This window comes from Perca flavescens, chromosome 1 (genome assembly GCF_004354835.1).
Source record: "Perca flavescens isolate YP-PL-M2 chromosome 1, PFLA_1.0, whole genome shotgun sequence".
In the NCBI taxonomy this organism is placed as follows: Eukaryota; Metazoa; Chordata; class Actinopteri; order Perciformes; family Percidae; genus Perca; species Perca flavescens.
In genome coordinates, this window is record NC_041331.1 from 32,308,507 (window position 1) to 32,335,404 (window position 26,898).

Below are 26,898 nucleotides of genomic sequence, written 5' to 3' on the forward strand. Positions count from 1 at the left end.
ACTCCATACCATTCTTCAGACACAACTAATTTGTGATTTAGTTTTAGATCAGATTAGACTTGAGGTGAACCATGTCATATGCTAACATAAATCAGCCTTTGCTCTGCTATCTTTGGTTGAACACAAGGGTGTGCAGTGATTGGAGGGGATCATGTGGGTCAGACTGGATCAGAAACAGCTGAGGTACTAGGTTGCATTTGCTTTCATCACCAGCAGGGGGCGAGCAGCAGCTATGCACAACATCAGTATCGCGCATCCCTCTCCTCCAAACCCCAACCGGCACACGCTTGCGCACGCAACCGCACACATCTCCGTACATCCTACCCCTCTCCCATGTGACAGAGAGAGAGAGAGAGAGAGAGAGAGAGAGAGAGAGAGAGAGAGAGAGTGTGTGAGAGAGTGAGAGAGAGTGTGTGAGAGAGTGAGAGAAATGTGATTTCGCTAGAAGGCCATGCAGACAATTAGTGGCTGTTGGAGGAACGCATGACACACATCTCAGCTGAGAGAGGAGAGCAAGACTGACAGAGGGAGGCAGACCCACGCACGGGGGGGGGCAGCTGAGAGATAGAGACCGAGCGAGATGGGTTTTATTTGAATGCTTAATCACCACCAAGGCAGAGGGGGGCGGGAGTCGATGAAATGATGTGGACTAGCATGTGACACTCTCGGCCTACCTGCAACATTTTCACTTCGCTGTGTGTCCGTCTTCATTTTGTCCCTGTCAACCTGAAACGAAAGCATCAATTAGCGAAATGTCACAAGAGGGCAAATTAAAGAAATTACCTCTTGGCATTTTGTGTCGCGAGGTTAAGTGTATTTTTTTTTTATTCCAAAACATAGATTTTTCATAGCTGAAATTCAATTCACAACGCCGATGGTGTTTTGATACTACACACCAGACGACTAATCTAACTGCATGAGCGATCATGGATGACGACATTTCCAGTGAGAGACGTAATTAGATGATGTGTGAGTTTACGTGAAGCTCTGTCGTGTGTGGTGTAGCCTACTGATGAGAATGGGCTTCTATGGAGAATGGATGGCGACTCGGATCATGAAGTGTGTGTGTGTGTGTGTGTGTGTGTGTGTGTGTAGCCCAGGCCTGTAGTGTTTTGTGTGCGTGTGAGACAGAAAGATGAAAGTGTGCTCCACGTACCCCGCAGGCATGCTCATGAACTCTTGCACGCGCGCACAAAAGCAGTGGTGCGCGTTCACGACATATGCACGAACCCTGACGAAAAATGAAAGCAATACCTCTGTAGCTTAACATTCTGTTTGTATGTGTGCCTGTGGTGCTCAAGGGTTCATTGACTCATCATCACTCTAATGTTTCCATTGGAATATGTAGCCTATAGTTTTGCAGTGGTGTGATATAGTTATCATACACACGCACACACACACACACACACACACGCACGCGCACGCACGCTCTCTCTCTCTCACACACACACACACACACACACACACACACACACACACACACACACACACACACACCCCCATCCCTCCCCTCCTTTTATTTTTGCTTCCCTCTCACTTAAGGCATCTCGCGCAAGCCTGTGTTTGTGAGCTCGATTCTTTCAAGCCGGCTCAGTGAGCACACAGAGAGAGAGAGAGAGAGAGAGAGAGAGAGAGAGAGAGAGAGAGAGAGAGAGAGAGAGAGAGAGAGAGAGAGAGAGAGAGAGAGAGAGAGAGAGAGAGAGGGAGAGGGAGAGAGAGAGAGAGAGAGTTTTGTACAGGGGAGGGACAGACATTCTCCAGCCGGGGAGCAGAGCCTCAGTCTGGGCAGCCAAGAGCAGAGCTGTCTACCTCCCCACCACCACCACCCGTCTGCATCCCGTTTTGGACTAGACACCCCGTGATGTGACACTGCCTACGAGCAGGAGGGGTGTGCGACTGTGTGTGTGTGTGTGTGTTTACATGTGTGTCAATCGTGGAGAAAATAAAAGCCAGCAGCTTGCGGCATTAAAAGGCAGCATCTTCGCCCCCCCCCACACAACGCGAATAGGAGCGCACAGCATTGGAGGGAGAGCGGGGTGGTAGCCTACAGAAGGTGGCATGGAGGAGAGGTGTGTGTGTGTTTCTGCGCGGAGGCAGGGCTGTGGGATGTGGTGTCTGATGGACGCGGAGAGATGCTGTGAGCTGTGGCATTAGCAGGCAGCTGCGCACCGAGCCGCTCTCTTCCCGCCCTGCCCTCCTCGGCTGCTCTCCTCGCACCGACCATTCGCTGGAACCGGAGGATCGACTCCACACGGCTCGTTGTGCTCACTACCGCTGGCGTCCTGCACGGGAATTTGACACAACCAGGTATGTGCAGCGGGAGCCCATTTAGGCGCTGGATGCCTGTTTGCATGGCGGGGGGTGGGGGGTTCTTGACTGTTTGACTTAATCCATATCTTCTTGTTGCTTCCCTCCCCTCCCTCTGTGGCCCTGCCAGTGGATTAATGAAACGTTATTTGAGAATGATGCGGTTAGATAGCATCATTTGTCGATGTAGCTGGGGTGAAAAATACAGTGCAAAAAAAATTGTAAGGTGTTAGTGTTATTCAGTCGTTCTGAAATATATCCTGAAAATCCAATTCGGATACAAACACTGTCGATTCCACAAATGTCCCATTGCTCCTAACCTTTCTCCCAGCAATGCTGCTGTTTCACACTGAGCAAAATGCGATGAGACTGGTTCTCGTTATGCCTGGCCAAAGAAAATGTAATATTTTGATTTATGAGGCGAGACAATCTGTTGTGATGTTGGCTAGTTTCCTAGGGCTGCAGGCAGATATTTCACTGTTGGGAAATACACAGGTTAGGAAAGGGGAGGCAGAAGCTCAGTATGGGCGTGAGGGCATTATTATCTGAGGATGCACACACCCTCATATGCTTATCCCCCACTGGTATGCTTCGCGCTTCTCTCGGAGCAGCGAATGCATGCTTTAAAGCAATCATGCACGGAGGCATGCATGGCACACGTGTGTGCACACACGGCTGCACACACAGACGCACAGGCATGCACACACCCACATGTAGGCTATACACCAATTCACACTCGGCCATAATCCATAATCATGTGTTCTGGAGAGACATGACGTAACACAAAAGCTTCTCTCATCCATATGCATCCGTTTCTAAAGGTTTTGCAAAGATTCCTCAGTCTCACCCAGAATGATAAAAGAATGAACAGCACACCACAGCATGTATTAGGCCTATAATTGCTTGCAGCATAATAACCTCAAAGTGGCATATTTGCGTTTTCATCAGGAGAGAAGATGAGATTTGTACTATTGTGAGAAATAGGTTAGCATGCCTCCAACTCATTTTCATTTAAGGGGAGTGGCAGAGACTGTACAACTGTGAGAAGTTGACTGTTTTAGAGTGCTCTGCTAATCAGATGCATTGAGGTAAAGTCGGGGGAAAAAGGTCCCTGGGCATAAATGCAGGACCTGGGATATAGCAGTGCCCCAGAGCATAGAGTGAGTGGGTGTGGCTGAGGTGCTCCCCCTTTCTCTGGAGGTTTCTCTAGTCTGACTCACAAATGGGAGGGGCTCTATCTCAGGACCACAGGAATTCCCAGATTTTCTTTTATCTTTATGGCATTTTTGGAAGCTCTTATCTGTCCAAGCAAGTTGATTATGGAACAAGTTTTTTTACAACATGCTATGCCTGTTATTTGGTGAGTAAGTTCCATACTAATAAACTGGAGCAGTTGGAGGTTCAGTGCCTTGCTCAAAGGCAAATACATTTTGAATGATAAAGGGTGAAACAAGCAGCTTGTTAGGATAAAAAAACACAATACACAAAAATGAATATGCCTATGGATCACATATTATGCTTGAGCACATTATATGATGATATCATAATAAATAATCTCAATAATAGCTACCTATTGTAGGGACTGTATGTTTTAGCAGGGCCTTATTTTTACAGTGGGCAGTGTGTATGTGTGTGTGTGTGTGTGTGTGTGTGTGACACATGCTACTTACATAAATTAAATGTTTTCAACCTATTATAAAAATCAATAGCTACTGTCCACTTATCACTACATGAGGTGCTGCAGAATGAGCTGTATCACACTGAATCTGCTTTTATTACGCTACAAAGCGAGGATGAACAATAGCGGAGATACTGTAGACCTAAATAATATGTAATCTCATTCTCACATGTGCTTGTCATGATGGCTCGGAATAAATGGTACTATTTCATTTGTAGCCCATTTGCTGCTGAGTCTGCTCACAGAGCAACGTCTTTGCAGTTTCTGTGGTCAAATTGATAACACACCTAACGAGTGGAATAAGAGGATCTAGTTATCTGTCATACTTTACTACTGATTCTTGCATCATTATGCTCTAATGGAACTATACGGGCAATACCTTGTGGGTATTATCAAGTCATTTGCGTACCAACTCGAGCTCTAGAAGAGGGTGAATGCTTCAGTCCTCAAAACTTAACATGCAGATGTCACAACCCTGCAACTCTGTAAAGGCAACTCCCTAATTGGTTATCAACACTCATTAGACACTAGTGCTCTTTTATTGTGACTTGTCCTGAAAGAGTGCGGCCACATTGCAGCCACAGCGCTTTATAAATTATGTTTCAGTCACTGCTGTAGACAACAGACATATCCCAGATGCTATCAGCCATGATTGTAGCTGTAGCTCAATTTAGTCCATTAAGTACATGACAAAAATTGCATCACAAATACATTAAGATAATTGCTCAAAATTAACTAGCAGTCATTATTGGGCATATTTTGTCTGGAGTGTTATATGATAATGTTCCACAATGGTTGAGTCATTTAACAAGATGCAGCTTCAAAAAAACATGTATGTTTTGATTGAATGTACTTCATAAAATGGGCTATCAATTTTACATATTGCATAATATGGACTGAAAGTAAAGTACCTGTCATGCACAACTTCTGTCCTAGTGTAGTACATGTTATGCACAAATTACATCCTTGAAGCAAGACCTATTTTTATGTGATTATGAACAAAAAGTAAACATATTTTGGACTTATAACTAAATGAACTATGAACTCTACACAACTTCCCTTTTCTCAGCAATACAGACCTTTTTTGTCTGTCCACCCGACAGTATTTTTTGGTAGCCATATCTGGTCAGCATACAGCACATTAACACTGACAAACAAAAAAATGTCTTTAGCCGTGCATTAGCAGCACATTTATGCAGCTTCAAGAGACTCTGTCTCTTTAAAAGATCTTTGCAACAACAGTTTGTTTGATCATATAGAAGGTTTGGGGAAAACCCAGCAATGCTGACCCAAAAGCCCAGCGAGAAGCGCTTAATCTCAGCCCTGACAAACAAACCAGCTAGCCCTGCTTCAGAGCAATGATCTCCACCAATGTCTCGCAAAAGACACCACCAAGATCTCTGCTCTATGTGATTGAAGGAGTAGAGTTTAACGCCAACGTTTTCTATCTTTGGCTAAGAAAGTTTGGCAGTTGTTATAATCATCCATCACATTCCTCCAATTATTTTGCAACCAATTGATTATTTTTTTTTAATCTGCTATTGGTGTTATCCAAATGTCTGACTGAGTTTAGTGACATGTTCCTTTCAATTTCACCTAATTTTCTTTCATTTTAATACGCTACATTTCCACTTAAAGTTTTATTTTTATTTCATGCCCACATTCAATTCTGCTAATTATTGGGTTATTCAAGTATGTAGATAATAAAATATGTCGATTTATTATACAGTCAATTTTGGGATTTCTACACGCTAATTCACATTGGGAAAGAACTCACTGATTTCAGATTGACTGATTATAAGTAAAGACTTGTTTTCAATTATAATTTCTTTTTTTTTAAAGATAATCTTTTGGGGCTTTTCCACCTTTAATTGACAGGACAGCTAGGTGAGAAAGGGGGAGAGAGAGACATGCAGGAAATCGTCACAGGTCAGACTCGCACCCTGGACCTCTGCGTCGACACATAAACCTCTTTAGAATATAGCCTGCTCTACCCACTGATCCAACCCGGCCACGTTTTCAATTATAATTAAATGGTGCCTCTTACAACTGTATAATATACATTTTCCTGTCTTAGTTCATCCTGCTGAAACTCTTTCTAATCACATTGCTTATCAATCCGCAAAGCAGTCAATTACTTATTGGCTGATTAGAGCTTTAATCAGTTTAAAGATGGGTGAAACTTTGCTGGGAATTAAGTGAAGTTACCAAATGTTTTGTAGTAATAATAATGAGATCTGTTCACTTTTACACCAGTTGCAACAAAACTGACATGAGGGTGAGGGAAATGACAATAAAGTGTAGTCTGTACACACCAACACAGTCCTTAAAAAAAGTCTAGGGATGATTTTTTTTTATTATTGGGATACCATACCATATCAATTCATGTATCAACATAGAAATGACTTATTCACTTATCCTGGTGGAGTAAGTCAATAATCCATCACTCCCCTACCCTAACAACTACAGGTGCCTTTGAGCAAGGCACTTAACCCTCAGCTGCTCACTGATTAACACAAGTTGACTGTGCTTGTGCTGTGTCTCAGTTATTTGCATGCAGATAGACGTTTGAAACGCATATGAGAGCTAAAATTTTCAGTGAAAGTACAGTATTTGAGGCAATGTCAGAACATATTTTAACAATATCTAATGTGATTTTTCTTATGGGGGGACAGTTTTGGGTCGTGACCCGTCAGTTGCAAAAGGCTGCTCCTGGCTTCACGCCATTCTACAACAGAGCTGAGTCATGAACTTCCTCATACCATACAATATACTGTAGTTTTTACCTCATTCTGTTGTTATTCCATTACTGACCAGTGACTAGAGTAGGACAGTTTAGGGATAGCATTTTAAAGAATCAGTAATTCACAAGTGAATGATGGCTTAGGTTAAAGTACCATACTGCAGTTAGTTAACTCACCTACCCCCTTTCTTCACGACCCTTTTTTTTTTATTACATATGATAAAAAATGTTTTCCTTGCACAAACATTCTTGCCCCAGGCCTGCCTCAAACCTTATCCCGTGAAGTTAACAAGTCAAGCCCCTTGATTCATGTCATACATGAATCTGGCAGAAACACGTCTACGCTGGTAACCTAGTCGTAAGCTCTATTTGCTAATGCCTGGTCCTTCTTTAGAGCTTAGCATTAAAAGCTAACTGTGATGCTGTGTTTCACAGCTCATTTGAAGTGAGCATGTCTCTGTGGTCTGTGGAGCAGCTGTCAGATTCTCTGCACAACAAACATCGCTCTTTCCTCTCAGTTAGCCAGTCCCACTCTATAAAAAATACACACCTCTCAGAGCATTTTCAAGCTGTTGAAGGCTTGACACTATGCAGCATGATTCAAGAAGTCTCTGGCCTCTTTTCCACAAGAATAAGATGGCCATTTCATCCTCTAATGTAGCTTTATAGTCTGCTGCAGATATACATTATGACACCTGAATGGTTCAGATGCTGAACCATTCCAATTAAAGTGTTTGGGACATTAAATGTACTTAACTTCATTATCAATCAATATATGGAAAATCGCCAACAAACAGATTTTGTCTTGTGTTTGAATATGATTTTAGAACATTATTGTGTTGAAAATGAAAACAAGAAAAATAAATATTTATAGCGTATATGTATTAAGATCAAATTTAGGTTATTTAGCATTTTTATTCAAGCTAGATATTCATTTATGATGAACACACAAGAGTATTGTAGCAGTGAAGCAATTAGAATAATTGGCTCTCCTGCTGTACAAGCTGAATATCAGTGTAGCCAATGTTTATTGACCTTGACTGACACATACAGTACACACAATGCACATATAGTCATATACACATGCAATTGATTATTCCCCCAACCCTTCTACACACAACCACATACACACAATCATTTTCATTCTCTCTCTTTGTCTTCCCCCTCTCTCTGTGTCAGCAACTCTGGCATGCGGTTTAAGGGGTATCTGAGTTGGATGGGTGACTAGGATGCTCTGTGGGATTTGCTGTAAAGTAGGGCTGAACAATTTTTGAAAATAATCGAATTGCGTTTTTTTTTCAAAAATATTGCGATTTAATATGCAATTCTTTTTTAAGCTCTTTGTCTTCTGTATTATTCAACAAAGACAAGCAATAAATCATTGTATAGTATGAACAACACAAGATTAGATAGATTAAACAAATTGTTCTTTACTGGAGGCCAGGCCTGTATGTGATGATGTAAATTAGGCGATGCATGAATTTATATGAATGACATCTTTTATTTAACTACTTAAGTCACAGTAGTATATTGAGCACTGACCAAGCCTGGTGTAAACATTAATATGAAAGTCAGAACCAAATCACACAAACAAAAGTGCAGATTGCAGAAATATAAAAACAAATATGTGGCTTTACCACACTTAGTAGTATTTACATTATTTAATTATTATTTACTGTAATAAACATATGTAAACATGTGGATTGCACTTTTTAAACACTGTCTTTGAACTTTACTAGACAGTTAAATAAGTAAAAATATAGTATATACAGTATATACAATGGTGTATTTTTTTTACAGCACACACAGAGGAGCTACCTCCAGCCCCTCATGAAGTTGCGTGCCGCGTGTATGACAGCATCAACATTGCACTTGCTCAGAGAGGCTATTGTTACGTTAACAGTAGCATGCTGCTGCTGGTCTTGTCGTGGGATTAACTGTACTAATAAAACCATTGAAACAATGCAGCCACGCTGCTGTAAAAGCTCCCCGAACGTCATTTATCAGAGTCTCGTTGTTAACCCTCTCCGTGGCAGTCTCCTCCACTCCATATCTTTATTACGGAGCTAGCTAACTGGAGCTAACCGCTAATCAGGGCTAATCGTTGCTAACCGAGCCTTCAGTTCTGTGTGCCTGTATCCATTAACTGCATGTAAGGACTGAAACCTGAAAAAAACCCTACATTTTATTAAAATGGCTGTAAAAAATGACTTTTGAATGACAGAAAGCTGCTCAAGGTACGGCGTAGCGTTAGCGTGCTAAGTTGATGCTTTCTCTGCGGAGTGGAGACTGATTTGCTCTCGCGAGTCACGTGACCAAATCGTAGCCTTTGCGATTAGGAAATCGCATTTTAACATATTGTGATATTATTCCAAATGCAATTAATCGTTCAGCCATACTGTAAAGCCATGTACTTAATATTTTTTTTATAAAATGTACATAAAATCATAAAATGAAATAACTGAAAAATGTTTGAATATTCAAATGAATGGTATTTTGTTTTCTGCCTCTGAATCATTGGTTTCTTTGCATAAGTTTGGTGATTGCTCAATGAGAGACTTTTCACATTATGCATGTTACAGATTTAGCAGATTGTCCAATGTCTGGGTACTTGCAAAGTAATAACTCAGTATTGGTTCTTCCTGCTTGTCTTTGAGTGTGATCTGGGAATCTGCAACCAAATTGTAAAGTAAATATTTGTTGTTGTTTTTTTTCTTTCAGAGAGATGTTCCTTATCAGAAGGAAGGCCCCTGGATTTAAAAGTATTTGTGAGTCTCAATGCGGACTGTAGTTTTAGTGATTGTGAGCTGGGATTCCACTGTCAATCACAAGTTGATTATTCTTGGCTCACCACCGCTGTATTCTCATCCAACTTCTTCTTTTACTAGATGATAAAAACAGTCCACAGGATTGCCATCCATGGTTTCTGTCCTAATCAATACTATATCATCCTACATTAAAAAGATTTGCAAAGGAATGTTTACAAAGAAATTGGCAAACCCAATAAAGAAGAAAGAGAGAAGTGAAAATAAAGAGCCTAAATTGACCACTGATTTGCAAGCACACAATCTAACTCTCTCTACCACACTGAAGACTACAGTTAAAAAGATTTCCAAATGCTCTTCGGCACGTAACATATCGCTTGAAGAAGACGACGGAAAGAACGACTGCTCATCCCTGTCACCCACTTTCAGTTATCGTGTAGCTATAGCAAATGGACTCCCAAAAAACCCTATTTTTTTGAATAATAATGAAAGTATATTTCCTGAGGTTCTTTCGATTGATAGCAGTTACTCTGACTTCTTGAGTGAGACAAAACTTGTCAGGAGACTGGATGAGCATAAATCACACACTATGCCAGTAAGACGAAACAGGAAGAGCCTCATTAGTTTGGCTCCCTCTGATGGCAGCTCTGAGGGTGAACGAGTGGAACGCTCCAGTTTACACACACTTAGGCTGGGTGCTCTACGCAAGTTAAGAAAATGGAAAAAAAGTCAGGAATGTGTCTCCTCAGACTCCGAGGTGAGCAATTGGAGGAAAACCTTGGGCATCCGGAGCAAGTCCTTGGACCGTGCTGGACGGCAGCAAAAGAGCTCTACCCTGGAGCCTGGCTCCTCTTCCACAGGTTGCATCAGTCAGACCCAGGATGTCATGGAGATGATCTTTAAGGAGCTTCAGGGGATCAGCCAGATAGAGACAGAACTGTCTGAGCTACGTGGTCATGTAAATGCCCTAAAAAGCTCCATTGATGAGATATCCAGCAGTGTGGAAGTAGTTCAGAGTGAGATTGAGCAGCTTCGCTCAGGATTTGTCCAGTCTAGAAGGGAAACACGTGACATTCATGACTACATAAAACAAATTAGCCACCAGGCCAATAATTCAACCTTGCGGTTTCTCAATGTTCCTGAAGAAAAGACAGAGAAAACCGAGAGTCTAATATATAAAATACTAAAAGACAAAATGGGTTTCACTGATGCCATTAAAACAATTAAAATTGAGCTTGCTCATAGGTTAGGGCAACAAAGAGAATGTTCTAATGCAAAACCCCGCCCTATTATTGTCATTTTTGCAACAACCCAAGAGAGGGATATAGTCTTGAAAAAGTGCTATAAACTTAAAGGAACAGGCATTACAGTATCTACTGATAGTTTAACTCATGATGGAAAGGAGAGAAAAGACAAGACAATGTCTTCCTCGCAAACCTATGAAAGCATGGATATAAAGGTCTCAGGAAAGGATAAAGTAGGGGAGAGTGATGACTGGGACTCAATGGACAGTGATAAAGAATTAGACGAATTAAGCAGAAATAAATATGCAATGGTGATTTCAAAGCCTGTTCACAAGAGCAAATCAGAGAAAAGGCGATCCCATGACCATAGCCGGTCAGGAGAGGAAGCAGGCTACTCAGGCGCTGTTCACTATGCTGATGACTTGTACTATGACCCAGACAAACATGCAAAGGCTTACTACTCTGATTTGACCCCTGGTTGGCTTTCCCAGAGTGAGTATTCTACCCCTAAACTCAGCCGCTCTGAGTCTGACTGCTCAAAACTTTGCCAGTCATACTCAGAAGACTTTTCAGAGAGTCAGTTCTTTACACGGGTTAATGGCTGCTCCCTGCTGTCCTCGTCAGATCAGGAACTGTGGCAGAGAAAACAAGAAGACATGGCCTCTTCCTGGTATGCTAGCGACAGTCACCCACTCAGCCATGAGAATCAAACTTATGAACCCAATGAGATTGAGACTACAGAAACTATTGACAGTGGGGTGAGCAATGGGCTTGTCTGCATGTCTGGGGACAGAAGCCACTACAGTGGCTCCCAGCTCTCTCTGCAAGGTGACCTATCACCCTGGAAAGACTGGCATCATCTGGAGCAGGGTGCTGACTCTGGCTTGGAAGCCTCCATAGAGGTTAGCAGTCCCTTTGACCCATCAACCATCCCCGGTTTCCCAGAAAACATCACTAAATGTCAGGAGGTTGATTTACAATTTGAAGGAGATGAGGAATTCATGATGCTTGACAGAGAACCATCCCTACCACTTATAACCACCCACATTATTTCTCCCATTACGGAACGGGAGTCTGTTATCAAGACATCTGCCCGGCAGTCTAAGGAGGGAAACAAGATGATCACAAAAGAAAACACAAAAATATCATCTAAAGATACCCCTAAAGCTGCTACGAAAGTTACACATAAACAGACTAAATTGGCTCCTAAAGAAGAAACCATGAAAATATTGCCAAAGGAAAGCTCAAAGGTATCTGCTAAGGTTTCATCTAAAGTGACTTCTAAAACTCCTAAAGAGTCACCTAAAGAGATTCAGAAATCTGCAGCTAAAGAATCCTCTCAAGCCCTCCCTAAAGACATTCCTAAAGTCACACCTAAAGATGCCACTAAGCCAATTGTTAAAGAAGTATCTAAAGTGGCATCTAGGATAACTTCTAATGTGGCTACTAAAGTCACTCCTAAAGTGACCCCAAAAGAAAGCCCGATAATGACTCCTAAAGAAAGCCCTAAAGAGTCACCTAAAGAAAGCCCTAAAATAACCCCAATTGAGAGCCCTGTTTCAACCCCTAAGGAGTCCCCTAAAGAATCCCCTAAAGAGTCTCCTAAAATCATTGCTAAAGATCCCCCACAAATTGCATCAAGAGAAGGTCTGAACATTGTTGCTAAAGAGGTTACCAAAGAAGCTGCAAAACTGCCCCCAAAAGACGTCCCCAAAGAGATACCTAAATCAGCATCTGAGGAGACTGTTAAAGTACCCACTAAAGAAGTTTCTAAGATTCCACCTAAAGAAGCCCAGGAGGTAGCCCCTAAAGAGAGTCCTAAGGCGCCCCCCATAGAGACCCCTAAAGCCACTCCAACAGAAGCCCCTAAAGTAGCACCCAAAGTAGCCTCTAAAGATGCCCCTAAGGAAACCCCCAAAGTAGTTCCTAAAGATAAATTCCCTGAACTGGATATCAATCATAGCTTTCACCAGACCCAGAATAAGTCTTCAACTATGTACCGCAGTCAAAGCGAGATTCGAACAGAGAAGGTTGATGAGGTTCCCAAGTCTTGGAGTAGTAGGCTCAGCATAGATCTCAGTGAGAAGTCCTTTGGTTTTGGCTTTGGTTCTACACTGCAGAGGGCTAAGTCAGCTCTGGAGGTTGTTTGGAAGTCTGGCTCTCAGACTCCTACCCCTGCTCCTCCGGAAGAGCCCAACAACTCATCATTTATGGGGCGTTTCCGCACCCTGTCCACCTCTGGTGCAAATAACTCTTGTACTACAACAGACTCAGATGCCCACACACAGCCTGTATTTAACAAGTCAGAGGAAGTGAAAGAAGGTGCTGAGGCAGAAACTGTGGAACAACCAGTGGACAATGAGACCCACTATGTTGAAGTAATGGAGCAGGTACTAGCTAACTTGGAGAACAGAACTAATGCTAATGAGACAGATGAGCCCGCGCAGGAGTGCGAGACTTCTCAGGACTATAGTGTGTCTGATGACCTTGAGGCCTCTCAAGACGATGCCTTCCAGGATTTTGAAGCCTCTCAAGAATTTGAAGCCACAGAGGACTTTGAGGCAAGTAAAGAGGCATGTGTTCTGGAGTATGATTGCAGTTTGGATGAAGCGTACAATGAAGAATATGAAACCCCACTCACAGAGGACACTGCTGAATATGACGCAATGGTGGAGTATGTAGACGTAGAAGAACCGGACGACATTGATGTGACAGAGGAGACGGAAGAGGGTGATGAGGAGTTAGAGGATGTAGAGGAGATAATAGAGGAGGCTGCTGAGGTGTCTGAAAAGGTGGAGCAACAGCAGGAGGATGAGAACAAAAATGTTTCAGAGGAGAAGCCCACAGAGGCTCCACCCAAGAAACGTGTTCGACCCACATTCAAGGAAGCAGCACTGAGGGCCTACAGGAAACAGATGGCTGAACTGGAGCAGCAGATCCTGGCAGGAGGTATGACTCTTAACTCTTTTTTGTTTGTCACGTGTCACTTTGATTTTTTTACTGTTTTACAAGGCTTTCCATGGTACAACCGTAACAGTGACAGTCGTCAAACCATGCACCTGGGACTTAAAGAGCTATATACTATATCAGTACTTAACAGTACTTTACAAAAATAGCCATCATCTCAGCAGCAACTGTTTTGAAAGGTCTTGGTTTTGTTGGTGCACTGTTGGTGCATTCAAGTTTCCTCTCTGAGATTTGTCAGAAAAGACAAACAACTAGCAAACATGGATATCAGCGAAAGGGCGTAAATTTATAACGTCATGTATTGCACTGAGAAGTTACCACAACTCTTAAGTCTCAGATGTTGGAGCATCCTTGAAAAGTTGTTTATTCTGAAATGAATATTAACCAAAGGCTGACTATGAGGAGGTAAATTGAATCCATAACGTTATAGTATGATTTGATAAATTGCATGAATACATGTTGATTGTACACAATTTTAAGTTAATGAGCTAAAACATACAACAACATCATAACATCCAGTGGGTCCTCTGTGTTTTTAGTGGAAGTCTGAATCATTGTGAATACTTTTAATTTATGTGGTGGAGAGAAGCCATAGACTTGTAACTTGGTGGTTCAATATCGTTGCATTTATGGCAACCTCAGACTTTGATCAAATTGAAGGATGTCTCTTTGAATTGGTAATTTATTTTGTTGAAAAACTGAAAATAAAACGCCGTCTCTCCAGTTTGTTCAAGTTACAGTGAGACACGGAAATGCCGGTAAAGCGGACACAAGTGTGGTTACACTTTTTAAAACTTCACGCAGACAGCGTTTGCTGCAATATAATAAAATGGCGAGATCGCTGTGCAGTTTGTTTAAAGCTGTAGTGCATAGTTTCTCTCCATCGTTCCATAGTTGTTCAAATGTGCTTATTGACAAGACATTACACTTGGCACCTGTGTCTACTTTCATTTCAACTGGGGTGTCATTCACTTGCACAGTGACAAAAGCTTCATCTTTTTGCTCTATCTGGGCACTAGTTGAATCAACAGTCATTTTCAGTCCTATTCCATCGACATAGAATGTTTCATCAGTGCTGCTGTCGGCTTGGTCAGGTTCTACCTGGTGAACGCTCCTCCTAGGTCTCTGCCTGTTGTAGGTCTGCTGTTTGGATCTGCAGCACTTTTTTTTTTTAAATGATTCATGTTGTAGACATGGCACTGTTGATCAAAAGCTGGGCATTTGTCTCTCTTAGCTGCACGTCTACCCCCACAGTTATTGCAGTTGGCAATATATTGCGTCCCAGTTTTCTCTGACTGGTTTTTCATCTTTATCTCAGACGTTTGTCTCCTCAAGAACCTAGCTTGAACTGCATCAATACTCGTGAGAGTGTGCTGTGTTATATTGTGCTTTTCAGTCATCTCATGCATTTGACAGATGGAGACCGCCTTGGGTAATGTCAAATTGCTATCATGCAGTAACACCTTTCTTAAATTGTCATTATTAATACCACAGACAATCTCTAATGAGCTCTTCATAGAGATCTCCAAAATTGCATGCTTTAATCCTTAAATCACTGACATATGATTCAATTGTCTCACCAGTCTTTTGATTTTGTGTGTTGAACTTGTGTCTCTCCATTGTAACATTGGTTTGAGGATTGCACATCTCCAGAAATTTCCTCTTGAGGCATTTAGGATCCTCTTTGGATTCCGCGGGAAACAAGGATGTTTCCATCCTCACTGGGCTCGCTCACTTCTCCCGCTTACACAAAAGACCGTTCATGTTCAATGGCCGGCTTGTCAGAGTGTCCTGCTGCGATGAAAATGTCATATTCTTCCACCATATAGCCAACAGTTTTCACCGATGTTACCGTTAAAAAACAAGTGAGCCTGGTCTCCGGAATCTGTCCGCCATGTTGACTGTTTAGCCCTTTAGCCGCACCGTCTAGCAGGATATTCGTCGTCCTCTCCTAAAAACATTCCGGAAAAGTTCTTCTGACACCATGTTGAGAGTTTACATGAATAGAAACAAGTTGTTTTATTTCAAACTTGGTTTAATGACCATCGAGGATTCGATATAACAGAACGGCAGTCACACCCAAGTGGAACTACACACACAAAACATGATGGACTCTTCAGAAGAGGTAATTATCTTTGCTCGATTTTATGTGGAGCTGATAGTCTTAATTAGCTTTGTTACAACTCTTTTGGCAATGGCTTGAATGTAACGGACGTTCATTAATATCAAAAATTTACGCACTAAAGCTTTAACTTCCGAGACAGACTGGTGCTCTCTGATGCCCTGGTGATGACTGACAGGCACAAGACAAAAGCGTTCATATGCCCTGGTGACATACTGACAGGCTGAGGTTGTACTGGCAAGGCAAGGCTACTTTATAGCACCTATAGCACCTTTCAGCAACAAGGCAATTTAAAGTGCTTTACATAGCAATTGAAATCGGTCATGAAAATAAAACAGACTAAAAAAGAATAAGATACAAACACAAGACTAAAAGTTACAGTGCAATGTAAGAAATTCATATTTTTTGATAAATAGTTTGTAGCGATGGGTTTGGGAGGAGAGAGGTTTGGGAGTTATTAGGTCTGAAGAGGTTAGTTAAACAGGAGAGAAGCCATTTGAGTTTGTGGCAAAACCTTTCACAATGCTCATCTGTCATTTTGTGATTTCCGATTGAATAAAAGACTATATTTCCAGTCATATTTAATCATCTAAGTTTTCTTTAAAATAGTGTTAAAATCTCGTCTCGTTCTCGTGAACCCAATCTCGTGTCACATCTCATCTCGTGAGCTGAGTGTCTCCCAAGTAAAACGTAAATAAAAACAGAATACAATGAATTGCAAATCCTTTTCAACCTATATTCAATTGAAAACACTACAAAGACAAGATATGTAATGTTCAAACTGAAAACGTTTTTTTTGCAAATCATTGTGTTCTGTTTTTATTTACGCTTTACACACTTCATTGGAATTGGGCTTTGTACATTCTTTTGTAGCGGCCTGTGGCTCAAGGCATAAGTTTATGGAGGTTTATACTTCTTTTTTTATCAACATTTAATTGACTTTAAAAACTACACTAGGCCTGGCCTCAGGAAATTGAGCGTCAGCGTCAGTTCTGGCAGGCCAGGTAGTCAAGACGTTGCTAACGCTATTGGCCATCAACACGGTCTCATCAGCTGATCTGCTCCAGCTGAGCTGAGCTTCTTCGAAGTCACTGTGACTTCTAATGTGACTATTATCACCACTGTTCATCACGCCCCCAACTGGCCCGTCAGACACCGCCTACCAAGAGTCTGGGTCTGCCGAGGTTTCTTCCTAAAAGGGAGTTTTTTCTTGCCACTGTCGCAATAGCCACTGCTAATGCTTGCTCTTGAGGGAATTACTGTAATTGTTGGGGTTTTGGAATTTATAGAGTGTGGTCTAGACCTACTCTATCTGTAAAGTGTCTCAAGATAACTTTTGTTATGATTTGATACTATAAATAAAATTGAATTGAATTGAATTGAATTGAATTGATCTAGATTAGCCCATCAGCTGGTCAACACCCCTCGCTGCTCAATGGCTACACTCAAACAGGGCGCCCTATTTAAAGCAGATTCAATTTGCTCCTACCTGCTTGCTGCTCGCTTCTCTGCCGCCCGCCACCTCCCCAGCTCCTCCTGGTTGTGTGTGACGTGGCATTTGCTTCTATGTCATCATTGCTGCTCTGTTCATGTGGGGGAATAGTTCAGCTCACACAGTCCTAAACTGTGTGAGCATTCCCTAATGCTGCTGCTGTCCTCTGACTCTCTGCTATTTCATGGTACTCATGAAAGGTCAGAGGACTCCCTGAACAGAGCCATACCGCCAAAATTTAATTCAGAATTTATTAGCTGAAATGCAATTATTCAATAAAAATTTCCTAAATAATTTTTATTGTCATGTGTGTTCTTGACTTTATGGACCTGACAGGACTAACATTACTTCTTCCCAATTAATAAAAACATGAGTACAGTCTGTTATAAGGTGTAGTGTTGGCAGACGGTTAAAGCAAGTGTGAACATAAAGTCTTTACATATTGGCTTACCACTGAGAATGTTCTGTATGTGACTATTGTTTTGCACCACTGTGCTTTAAATAATATATATTTTATTCTCTATATGTAGCAGAATATTACACGCTCTCATTTGTCTTCCTGTATCATACAGCCTTACTACAGTAGTAGCTTTGAATAAAAATGCTGTATAGCTGATTGGTCAAGGTTTACGTAAAAAGGATGCGATTTAAAATCAACATGGGTATATAAATGGTTAAGATTGATTTATTGAAGGAAAAATAGTCTTTCAGTTGGAATGAAAAAAAGAGACCAGGGAATTTGCACTCTTACTTAAAATGAAAAAGCTCTTGACCTACATATGTAGGTAGGTTCTGTAGTTCAGGGAATACAGGCTACACCTGAAGACTGTGTGACAGATGTGTGCACAAACCTTTTCAGTGGCCACATTCACCAAACATCCTGCAGAGAAGGAATTCAGAACTGTTATAAACTGAAAATGCAGTTAAATTAGGAGAGATTTCTTCTCTGTTATATGATTGAATGTAACCGTTTAAAACCAACAAACCGCAACTCATATGAGGTATTGGTAGGCAAGATAGAAATGGCAGTACACTATAAATAATCATCAAAATTATAGTCCTATATATACCATTACTATTGCTTAACTAAGTCAATTCAATGTACTTCTTAAATGTGTGTTAAGTCATTCATGTCAACACAGTGAGAATAAAGGCAAAAGGGATGCACCAATAATTTGAATTGCTATTACCAATTGTAATTACGTCACAATCAATAATCAAGGATTTTTGAGGCCAATACCAATATTGATACATGAGTTAAAAAGATCTGGTACAATAAATGGACCTATATATTCTTTATTTAACATCGCACATAACATTCTGTAAACAGTTATGATTATCAAAGAACTGTGACCAATACATACTGCGAAATATGTTACAGAAAAATAAACTTGTCAGTGCTTTCTGGTGGAAAATGTATGTTATAGTGACATACATCTAAATCCCTCAAACATATCTGGCATTTCTTTACTGCAATGTCTATTTATTGACAGTGATTGTCCATTTTCAATCTTGTACATGGCTTTTGCTGGATTACCAGCTGAGAAGTGTTAAAAGCACAGGTGTCAAGTAACAAAGTTCAAATACTTTGTTACCTTACTTAAGTAGAAACTTGGGGTATCTATACTTTACTGGAGTCATTATTTTACAGCATACTTTTTACTTCTACACCTTACATTTTCACGCAATTATCTGTACTTTCTACTCCTTACATTTTAAAAATAGCCTTGTTACTCCTATTTCAGTTTGGCTTGTTTTCATTCCGGCTTGTCATCGTTAAAAAAAAAACCACAACAAAAACAAAAACCTATCCAGATAAATTGCGCCATCCGGATAGAGTGAATTGGATTGTGGTTGGATGAGAAGTATAAACATATACCATTCCGACACCCTATTGGTTTGTACGCGATCCATCACACCTGCACATGACACAAACCACGTCACACTCCAGCCAGGAAATAGCAGACGTATGTAGCCCAGTAGGAAGATGTCCGCGGCAGAGACTCAAGAGAACTCAAGCAAAATGTCCCAACCAAGCACCATTGAGGAGGTTGGTAGCCAGGAAGACCAGCCAACCCTTCTACATCCCTGACCGTACCTGGAAGAATTTTTCGAAATGGTTGGATGCAAAAACAACTCCTTTCGAATGCGCTGCAAGCTCTGGACACCCAAGTACCACGAGCTAATTGTTTCCAAAACTTGCTGTCTAATTAGAAAAAGCATATTGATATAAATTTTTTTCCTGACATTATTTTTACTTTTATACTTTAAGTACTTTTGAAACCTGGACTTTTACACTTTTACTTGAGTAAAAAGCTGGAGTTGACACTTCAACTTCTACAGAAGTCTTTTCAAACCCTAGTATCTATACTTCTATCTGAGTAATGAATGTGAATAGTTTTGACACCTCTGGTTAAAAGACAATCTGACTGTCTGACTCATTCACTGATTTTGACTCACTTCTCTTTGTTGACTCGTGTATGTGTGAGGTGAGGCATGCTGTAGACTCCGGACATATGACTCCAAATATAAATGTGTGTGACCAAGTGTTCTCACTGTCTGATGGCTTTTGGCTCTTTTCTTCATCTATCTACATGTTATTTAGAGGCCTTGTCTATAGCATTCTATCCAGCTACAAAAAAGCTAAGAAATCCAGCTACATTTTATGTTTGACACAAAAATGTAGCAAATAGCCAATGTTACCTGACATTAAAGAGTTCTGACTGTCCAGTTTTAAGCCATGCTTTAATGCTGCATTACCACCAACTACCTGACAATTTACACTTCTCTTTTACTTGCTCAGAGTTGATGGAAACACATGCAATATGCATGTATGTGACAGTTGTTTAGAACTCATTATACTACTGATGGATAAATAGCCATAGACAGAAGCAGCAACAAGCATACTCTATACTACCCCCTCATTAGCTTTATGCCTTTATCTCATGTAGCTGATGTGTGCACATCATGCTAAAAAAAAGCTGTTTTAGTTGTCTAAGTTTTACATAAAGTACTTATGGGCTGGTGTCTCCAGTTGGGCAAATTCAGTAGTAATACAGTATTAATCTCTAACGTTACTTCTTAACTGAAAAAAATCCAGACATTGTGATATGTCATAGCAGAAAGAGCACAGGTGTTAATTAATAAGGTATTTAATGGATGAATTACGCTATTTCACCTTGGAACAAAGCCATAATTAATGTGATTAGTTAACGTTACACCTGTGATTTCCTTTCCAAGATATCTATCTGTGGTAGGCTGATGTCAGAGGGTTTATTTAGTTCAATTTCCATGCAAAATAGAATCCATGTAGGCAATAAACCAGGAATAGAGCATTGGGGTAAAATGGGTTATCAGCCCTTATCTAATCAGATATGCTGTTTTTGAAAGTGAGATTTAAATTGTACATATAAAGCAAAACTTTTGCCTAAATCTGAATTATTCTGAAATTACCGTAGTGCACGTTTAGGGTAAAAAGTAACTTCATGATCGAATAATGAGGATGATTTGGCAACATCACAACCAGAGAGAGATAGTACGGTGTTTTAAGTGTCTAGTCTGACACTTAATCCAAGTTGTGAGAGTAAACTGTGGAGAAGAGGCTTTCACTGTTTACAACAGTCCAATGGAAACAGCAATATTGAATCATTCAGTGCTTTTAATTTGGATGGTAGCACCTAAGCCAACAACAGAGACTCTTCATTCCCTGCATCTGCATTTTTCATATCCACACTTTCTCGAGAAATGGTGCACTAAGCAAAAAAAAGGGTCTACCTCCTTAGCTCCCCCAGGAGTAAGCAGCAAACTTCACTAACAGCAGACCTCTATAAATATTCCAAGCAAGGCTGACCTGGTTACAGAATGCCCTTGGGAGTGTGAATTAGCATCTGAATACAGACACTTCTGTAGCAGGGTGGAAGGCAGGCCTGGCTGGAGTGGCAGTCAGTAGGCCTGCTGAGACCCCCTTCACAGCTCAAAAAAAGACGATGTTGTGCACATCCATGTAGTTGCTGGTGCAGGACAAAAAAAGTGAATTTTCAAAGTAGGAGAAGTCCACACAACAGCTTAATGCTCCGGAAATATACTTTAATATTGTTATTTATATATATATTATTATGATAAAACAATATTTTAGTGAACGTAATACTTAATATTTTTCAGTGTAAACATTCATTCGTGCTGAATTATACCAAAACATAATTTAACCAAATTAATTAATGAATAATAATAAAAATATTATTATTATATATATATATATATATATATATATATATATATATATATATATATATATATATATATATATTTATATATATATATATATATATATTTTTTTTAGCATTATGTAGTTTAGCTCAGCCAGCGTGGATTGGCAGCTGTGGGCTTTTTAGCCTGCTTCAGTAACGTTAACGAGTATGAAAGGGGTTCTGAGTATCAAGTTTAAATATAGAAAAAACCCATAAATTTAGGATGCCGACTGTATGTGATATTTTAGCAAGGCGGCTTGTTTGCTGTCTGGTCTTAGCAAGAGTTGGTGGGGGTCTCGAGGACAGACCGTAACATGTTTAATCTAAAAATGCTAATGTTAGCTGCCGCAGCATGTCGGAGGTTAGCATCTGCCAAAAAAGAGGAATAAGGCAACTACAAATATTAGGTCCGTTGAATGAATGTGAATTGTTTGCTGTTTAATGTTTGTTTACCATAGACAGATGTTTACAGACCTAAAAGTGTTTTTGAGAACTTCCTGTGTCTCAATCAGTGACAGCTCAAGAAGATGCGTCAGCCATGAGTTTCGCTTTGTTTAGCTAGCTATCTATGCTGTAGCCAAGCTGCACACTTGTCTCATTAGCTCGTTGGCTTAAAAAACACACAAAGAATGGTCTAAAAACGTTTTGGGATTATAATGACACAATCGAGACAGCTAATAAGGTAGGCCAATCTGTTGAACTTCTTGGGGTATGATCAATTGTGAGTGTGGGGTGCGCGACACATGGATGTAGCTAGGCTATAACAATAATAATGGCACAACATGGTGTTTTATCTTAAATCCGTGAACATGGTGAGAAAGCTGTGGCCCTAAACAGCCAAGCTCGGGCGCAAATCAGTCAGTTGTCAGGAAAGAAAACAAAACGTCTTGCACCGTGCTCCTAACAAGCTAACGTTAGCTCATTGGTTAGAATGGGCTGAAGGTCTGGCCAGAGATGCGGACCAACTGGCGGACGAGGCTGAGAGCAATGTGGCTGAGGTTAGCGGATCGGTGTGGTCAGTCTAGCGCTAATGAAACGGGGGAGCTGGAAGACCCGCCTGACGGTTCCTGATCGGCTAGCAACGGAGAGAGGGTTGTGTAGACACAGATATAGCCGACGGCCGACCGTTGACAGAAAACCCCGTCGATATGATCAGTTGCGTCCCCGAGGTCCAAAAAACTGCCACAGAACAGACCAAAAAGACGAGAGGAGACGAGACGTAATACATCTCTATAACAGCAGGCGGCGCTAATCTGTGATGTCGCCCAAGAAATGAAAACCGGCAGCTGATTGGACGAACGCGTCACTTGGGTTTGTTTTCTCCGGAAATTCAGACCTGGACTGTCATGGCGGCCGTTCAGAATACGATCTCATATTGTACTAAAATAGTTCACTGAAACGTGTTTCTGAAAAAATTTTAAGCGAGAAATAGGCCGTGCAGTTCCTGAATCTGTCTTCATTTCAGCTCAACAAAGGTCAGTTTAAAAGATTTTCATCAGATTTTGAGAGACTCTAGTCCCCTCATTCCGCTCGTCATTTCCGGGTGAGTCCCGACAGCCCTGCCGCCGACCGAACATGTCAGGTCAGTCAAAATGAAGGCCGACAGCCCCCCAGACGGACGACGGCACGGGACACACCGAACAGATTTGAGTCACTGACCTCGCCAGACTGTCCCACGGCCGATATGCACAATGACGGTGTCGGTGGTGCTCACTTTGGTAGGGTATGTGTGAAACGCAGCCAACATGCTAATGCACATTTGACGGTATCACCTAGACGGTCTGATCACCGGGGAGAGAAAAAAAAAAAACCTGGAGGCCAACTCTTTATTCCCCCTCCAGCAGCGGGATGAAACAATAACTGAAACAATTGGCATTTACGTTGGTATATTATATTACATTATATATTATCTTATCTAGAGTATCTAGTTTGAATTTAAATAATTAAAAAAAGCTTTCATTTAAAGTTATATATGTTTCATTATTAGTAGCCCTTGAATAAAAACAGTAAAGTCTTGCAAACTTGATTTTATAGATTTGAATGGATGTTGAATTGCATACTAACAATAAAAAAAACTCCCTGTAAACATTTTTGGCTTGAAGTAATTAAATAGTGTAAGGTAAAGCCTTTCTACAATATGATAGGGCGCGATCGCAAAAGGGGTGCTGTCTGTATACTGTAGGTAGATGTGAACAGCTTATGACTTGGCCTGAAAAAAAGTTCAGTCAAAAGATTTTTTTTCTCACTTTAATCCCTGCTTCCGGTTTGTGTAGAGTTGGAGTGTGATAACTTCCACAGCTTCGGGCAATCTGCGTGCTGTGTCACCGGACACCAACCAAGCTAAACTAGGTGTTGCTAGTGAATATGCCAACCTGGTTCAAGTGCGAATTGTTTAAAAAACAAATACTGAATATGAGAAGTGTGGATGCTGAAGAGTTCGTGGAGCTGGGCTGCGTAGTGATGTAACGTTAGGGACCATTCGGTATTTATCGAATGGACCACCAGAGGAAAATAGGGGAGGGTCGTGTCTTTTTATTGTTTGTTGAGGGGAGGGTCATCCAACATTTGTATTCATAGAAACAGCAACATTTCAAAGTGGCTTGTTTGGAGCATATTTATCCATTTAGCTCTCAGTCTTGGCCCTCCTTCACTAGCAGATGGGTCTGACCCATGAGTTTGTTGTGGGGCAGGGGGAGCTTCCCCCCTGGTGGCTAAAACGGGTAATTGCATTGTTTAAAAAATTTGTGGAATAATTGAGGCGGCCATACAGTCTTGTTAAAATTACGTCTGGCATGACCAGATATTTTATAAATAACACAAAACAATTAAATGGTGGTAGGTAATACATCTGATTTCATATACGGCTTTAGTAAAAAAATATTACCTGTCTGACGATGGGAACAGCAGGACGCAAAAAACGAAAATTACTGTTGCACTAGTCTGGACATCTTACCGTGCCAAGTTTGTAATAAAGGTTTCCTAAATGCCACATTTGATGTCATAGAAAAATTATTACTGGCGTGGGGAGGGTCATGTGTATTTTGACTAAAGGTCCCAAAACTCCTCCGGTGGCCCCTGAAATAAATAACGAACAGTCCCTTACTGTAACGTTAATACTGTTGAGTAATAGACCTCAATCATGTGCCATACTTTTAGGGATTTGTTCATGCCCATACACTCCTGTGTGTTCATACTTGAGGCTTGAACTGCTGAAGGAACTGAATGTTTTTTAGCTGAATGCTAAAAAACATCTGTAAAAATGAGGGTCTTGTAGCCCAGAATTCAGCAAATTTATTTTGCAGCCAGGGGGGTCTAGGCACTCTCCGTTGGCTTGCGAGCTGGAAAAACCAAACTCTGGTCAGGCCAATCACATCGTGTATAGAGTCGGTGGGTGGGCTTATGGCTGCTGCTGCTGGGAACAGCGGTCTTCTGGAAGACTTGGAGTTAAGCTTTTCTTTGAGAAAAGAACAAAGAACGGCACAGAAATCAGAAATCACTGCCTGGTTGCAGCGCTATCCTATTACGTGCAGAGGGAATTTGAAAGACAACCGTTTATCCCGCCCCTCAGATTGAACCCTGTCAATGGTGAGTTCCTTGGTTTGTCAGGCTAAGGGTCTTGTGGAAATCTGTCATCACTGATTAAGGGTTTCTTGATTTAATAATCATTTTTGTACTGGCATAAAGGACTTTGTTCTCTTGCTGTGTGTGTGTGTGTGTGTGTGTGTGTGTGTGTGTGTGTGTGTGTGTGTGTGTGTGTCTGTATTCACTATACCAAGACACACACCAGTTTATGTTAGTGCATCTTTGTGTAAATGTGTGCTTGATTGTGTCCAAGTAAGAACACATGTTCCTGTGTGTGTTGGAGAAGGGGTCAGCGCCAGTCCTGGTTATACTATCAGCCATGTGCAGGCTTTTCTGCTCTGGCAAACCCTGATCTATGTATGGTGTGACTGTGTGTGTCGACACTGAAATTCAGGATTTACTGTTACTGTTGAAAGCACAACACTTTGCCCATAGCAGACATAGGCAGAGGTTTTCATACCAATCAATTACATTTTTTTTTCCCACAGATTTAAGGCACCTGTGAAATGAGGTTTATACCAGCAGCCTATAGCCTATCTTTGTGGTCTGGCTTTATCTAGTGCAGCTGCAGACTTGCCAGTAGAGGAGATGGCTCTATCTTGTATAGCCATGCTGAAAGTAGCTTAGCTGATCGCTGTCCATGGTACCCACTTTCAGCTTAGCTGCTCTTTGAGTGCTGTGTCTCTGCGTGTGTGCAGCTTTTGATGTTACCTCACCCAGTAACAATATGTTGTCACAGTTGTACCAAAAATGTAGTGTCTCTACAACTATCAACATTTTGTATATGTATATAACAAGTATGTATATAACCTAATTATTTTCATGTTGAGTGGAATGTATTTTTAATGTTTTTAAATGATCATGAAAAGATATGCATTTGTCGTGAATGCTAATGGTACTATAAAGCACTCTGGGTAATAGCATCCACCAATTGCCATGCGTTGTGTTCTCAATCAATGCACAGGTCCAGAGTAATTGCTATTTTAATAGTTATCAATTCATATTTTCATGGTGTCAACTTTCAACTAAACAGACAAAACTAAATTGAATAGAAACTGGCAAAATTAAAGAAAGAAGCTAATTTACATTGCCTCTTGCTGTATTAGTGATGCAGCAACTGCATGTCAACAGCAGTGTATCGTGTTGTTTTTAATCAGTGCAGCAATTTGATCTTTTGGTGAACAGCTGTTTTCTGTTTGTAGCACATTAGATCATGATTATGCTGCCATTTATCACCCATGGATCAATAGCACAGTAATTACACCCCTATTTAAAGGGCTTGCCCTCTGACAGTTTGTCTCTGAAATGGCAATATGATATCAACTGCTTATGCTTACTTAATGTCCCATGTCTCCATAGCTACATGTATGATTGTTGACTCAGATAATATCGATAAAAGGCATCATTTTTTAATTTGTGCTGCATGGATTTTTTAAATATTCTTTATGCAAAATAAAAATTATATTCACTTTTCAACCTTTGGCTGAAAGCTTTCTGTTAAGCCTTTTCTACTGGTTCTACTTTATACGGTATTCCTCTGTTCATAGCCATTCTCCCTGAGGCGCATGTTTGTCTCCATTTCTGCATAAAATGTTTGGCAAAACAGAATTGTGTCATCAGGCGGTAATAGTAGATTTGTGTCCTAACTAAGTGCGTGTGTTTTCCAGTGAGCTGCTCTTTCCTAACTCTCCGCCCTCCTGTCATTTTCTTTCAGACAGCAGTGCTTTGGATACACAGGTTTTAAGTCATTT

At 40.9% G+C, this 26,898-nt stretch overlaps 1 protein-coding gene across 1 annotated transcript in view; it reads left to right on the plus strand.

Annotated features, from left to right (window-relative positions):
- The first annotated feature begins 2,232 nt into the window (after positions 1-2,232).
- unc13c (unc-13 homolog C (C. elegans)) overlaps positions 2,233-26,898 on the plus strand; it is a 110,348-nt gene continuing 85,682 nt past the window's right edge. Inside the window, exons 1-3 of the mRNA XM_028575211.1 lie at positions 2,233-2,307; positions 9,450-13,712; positions 23,839-23,946. Of these exons, the coding sequence (XP_028431012.1) occupies positions 9,648-13,712; positions 23,839-23,946 (4,173 nt within the window). The 5' untranslated portion in view covers positions 2,233-2,307; positions 9,450-9,647. The remainder of the gene's footprint in view (positions 2,308-9,449; positions 13,713-23,838; positions 23,947-26,898) is intronic.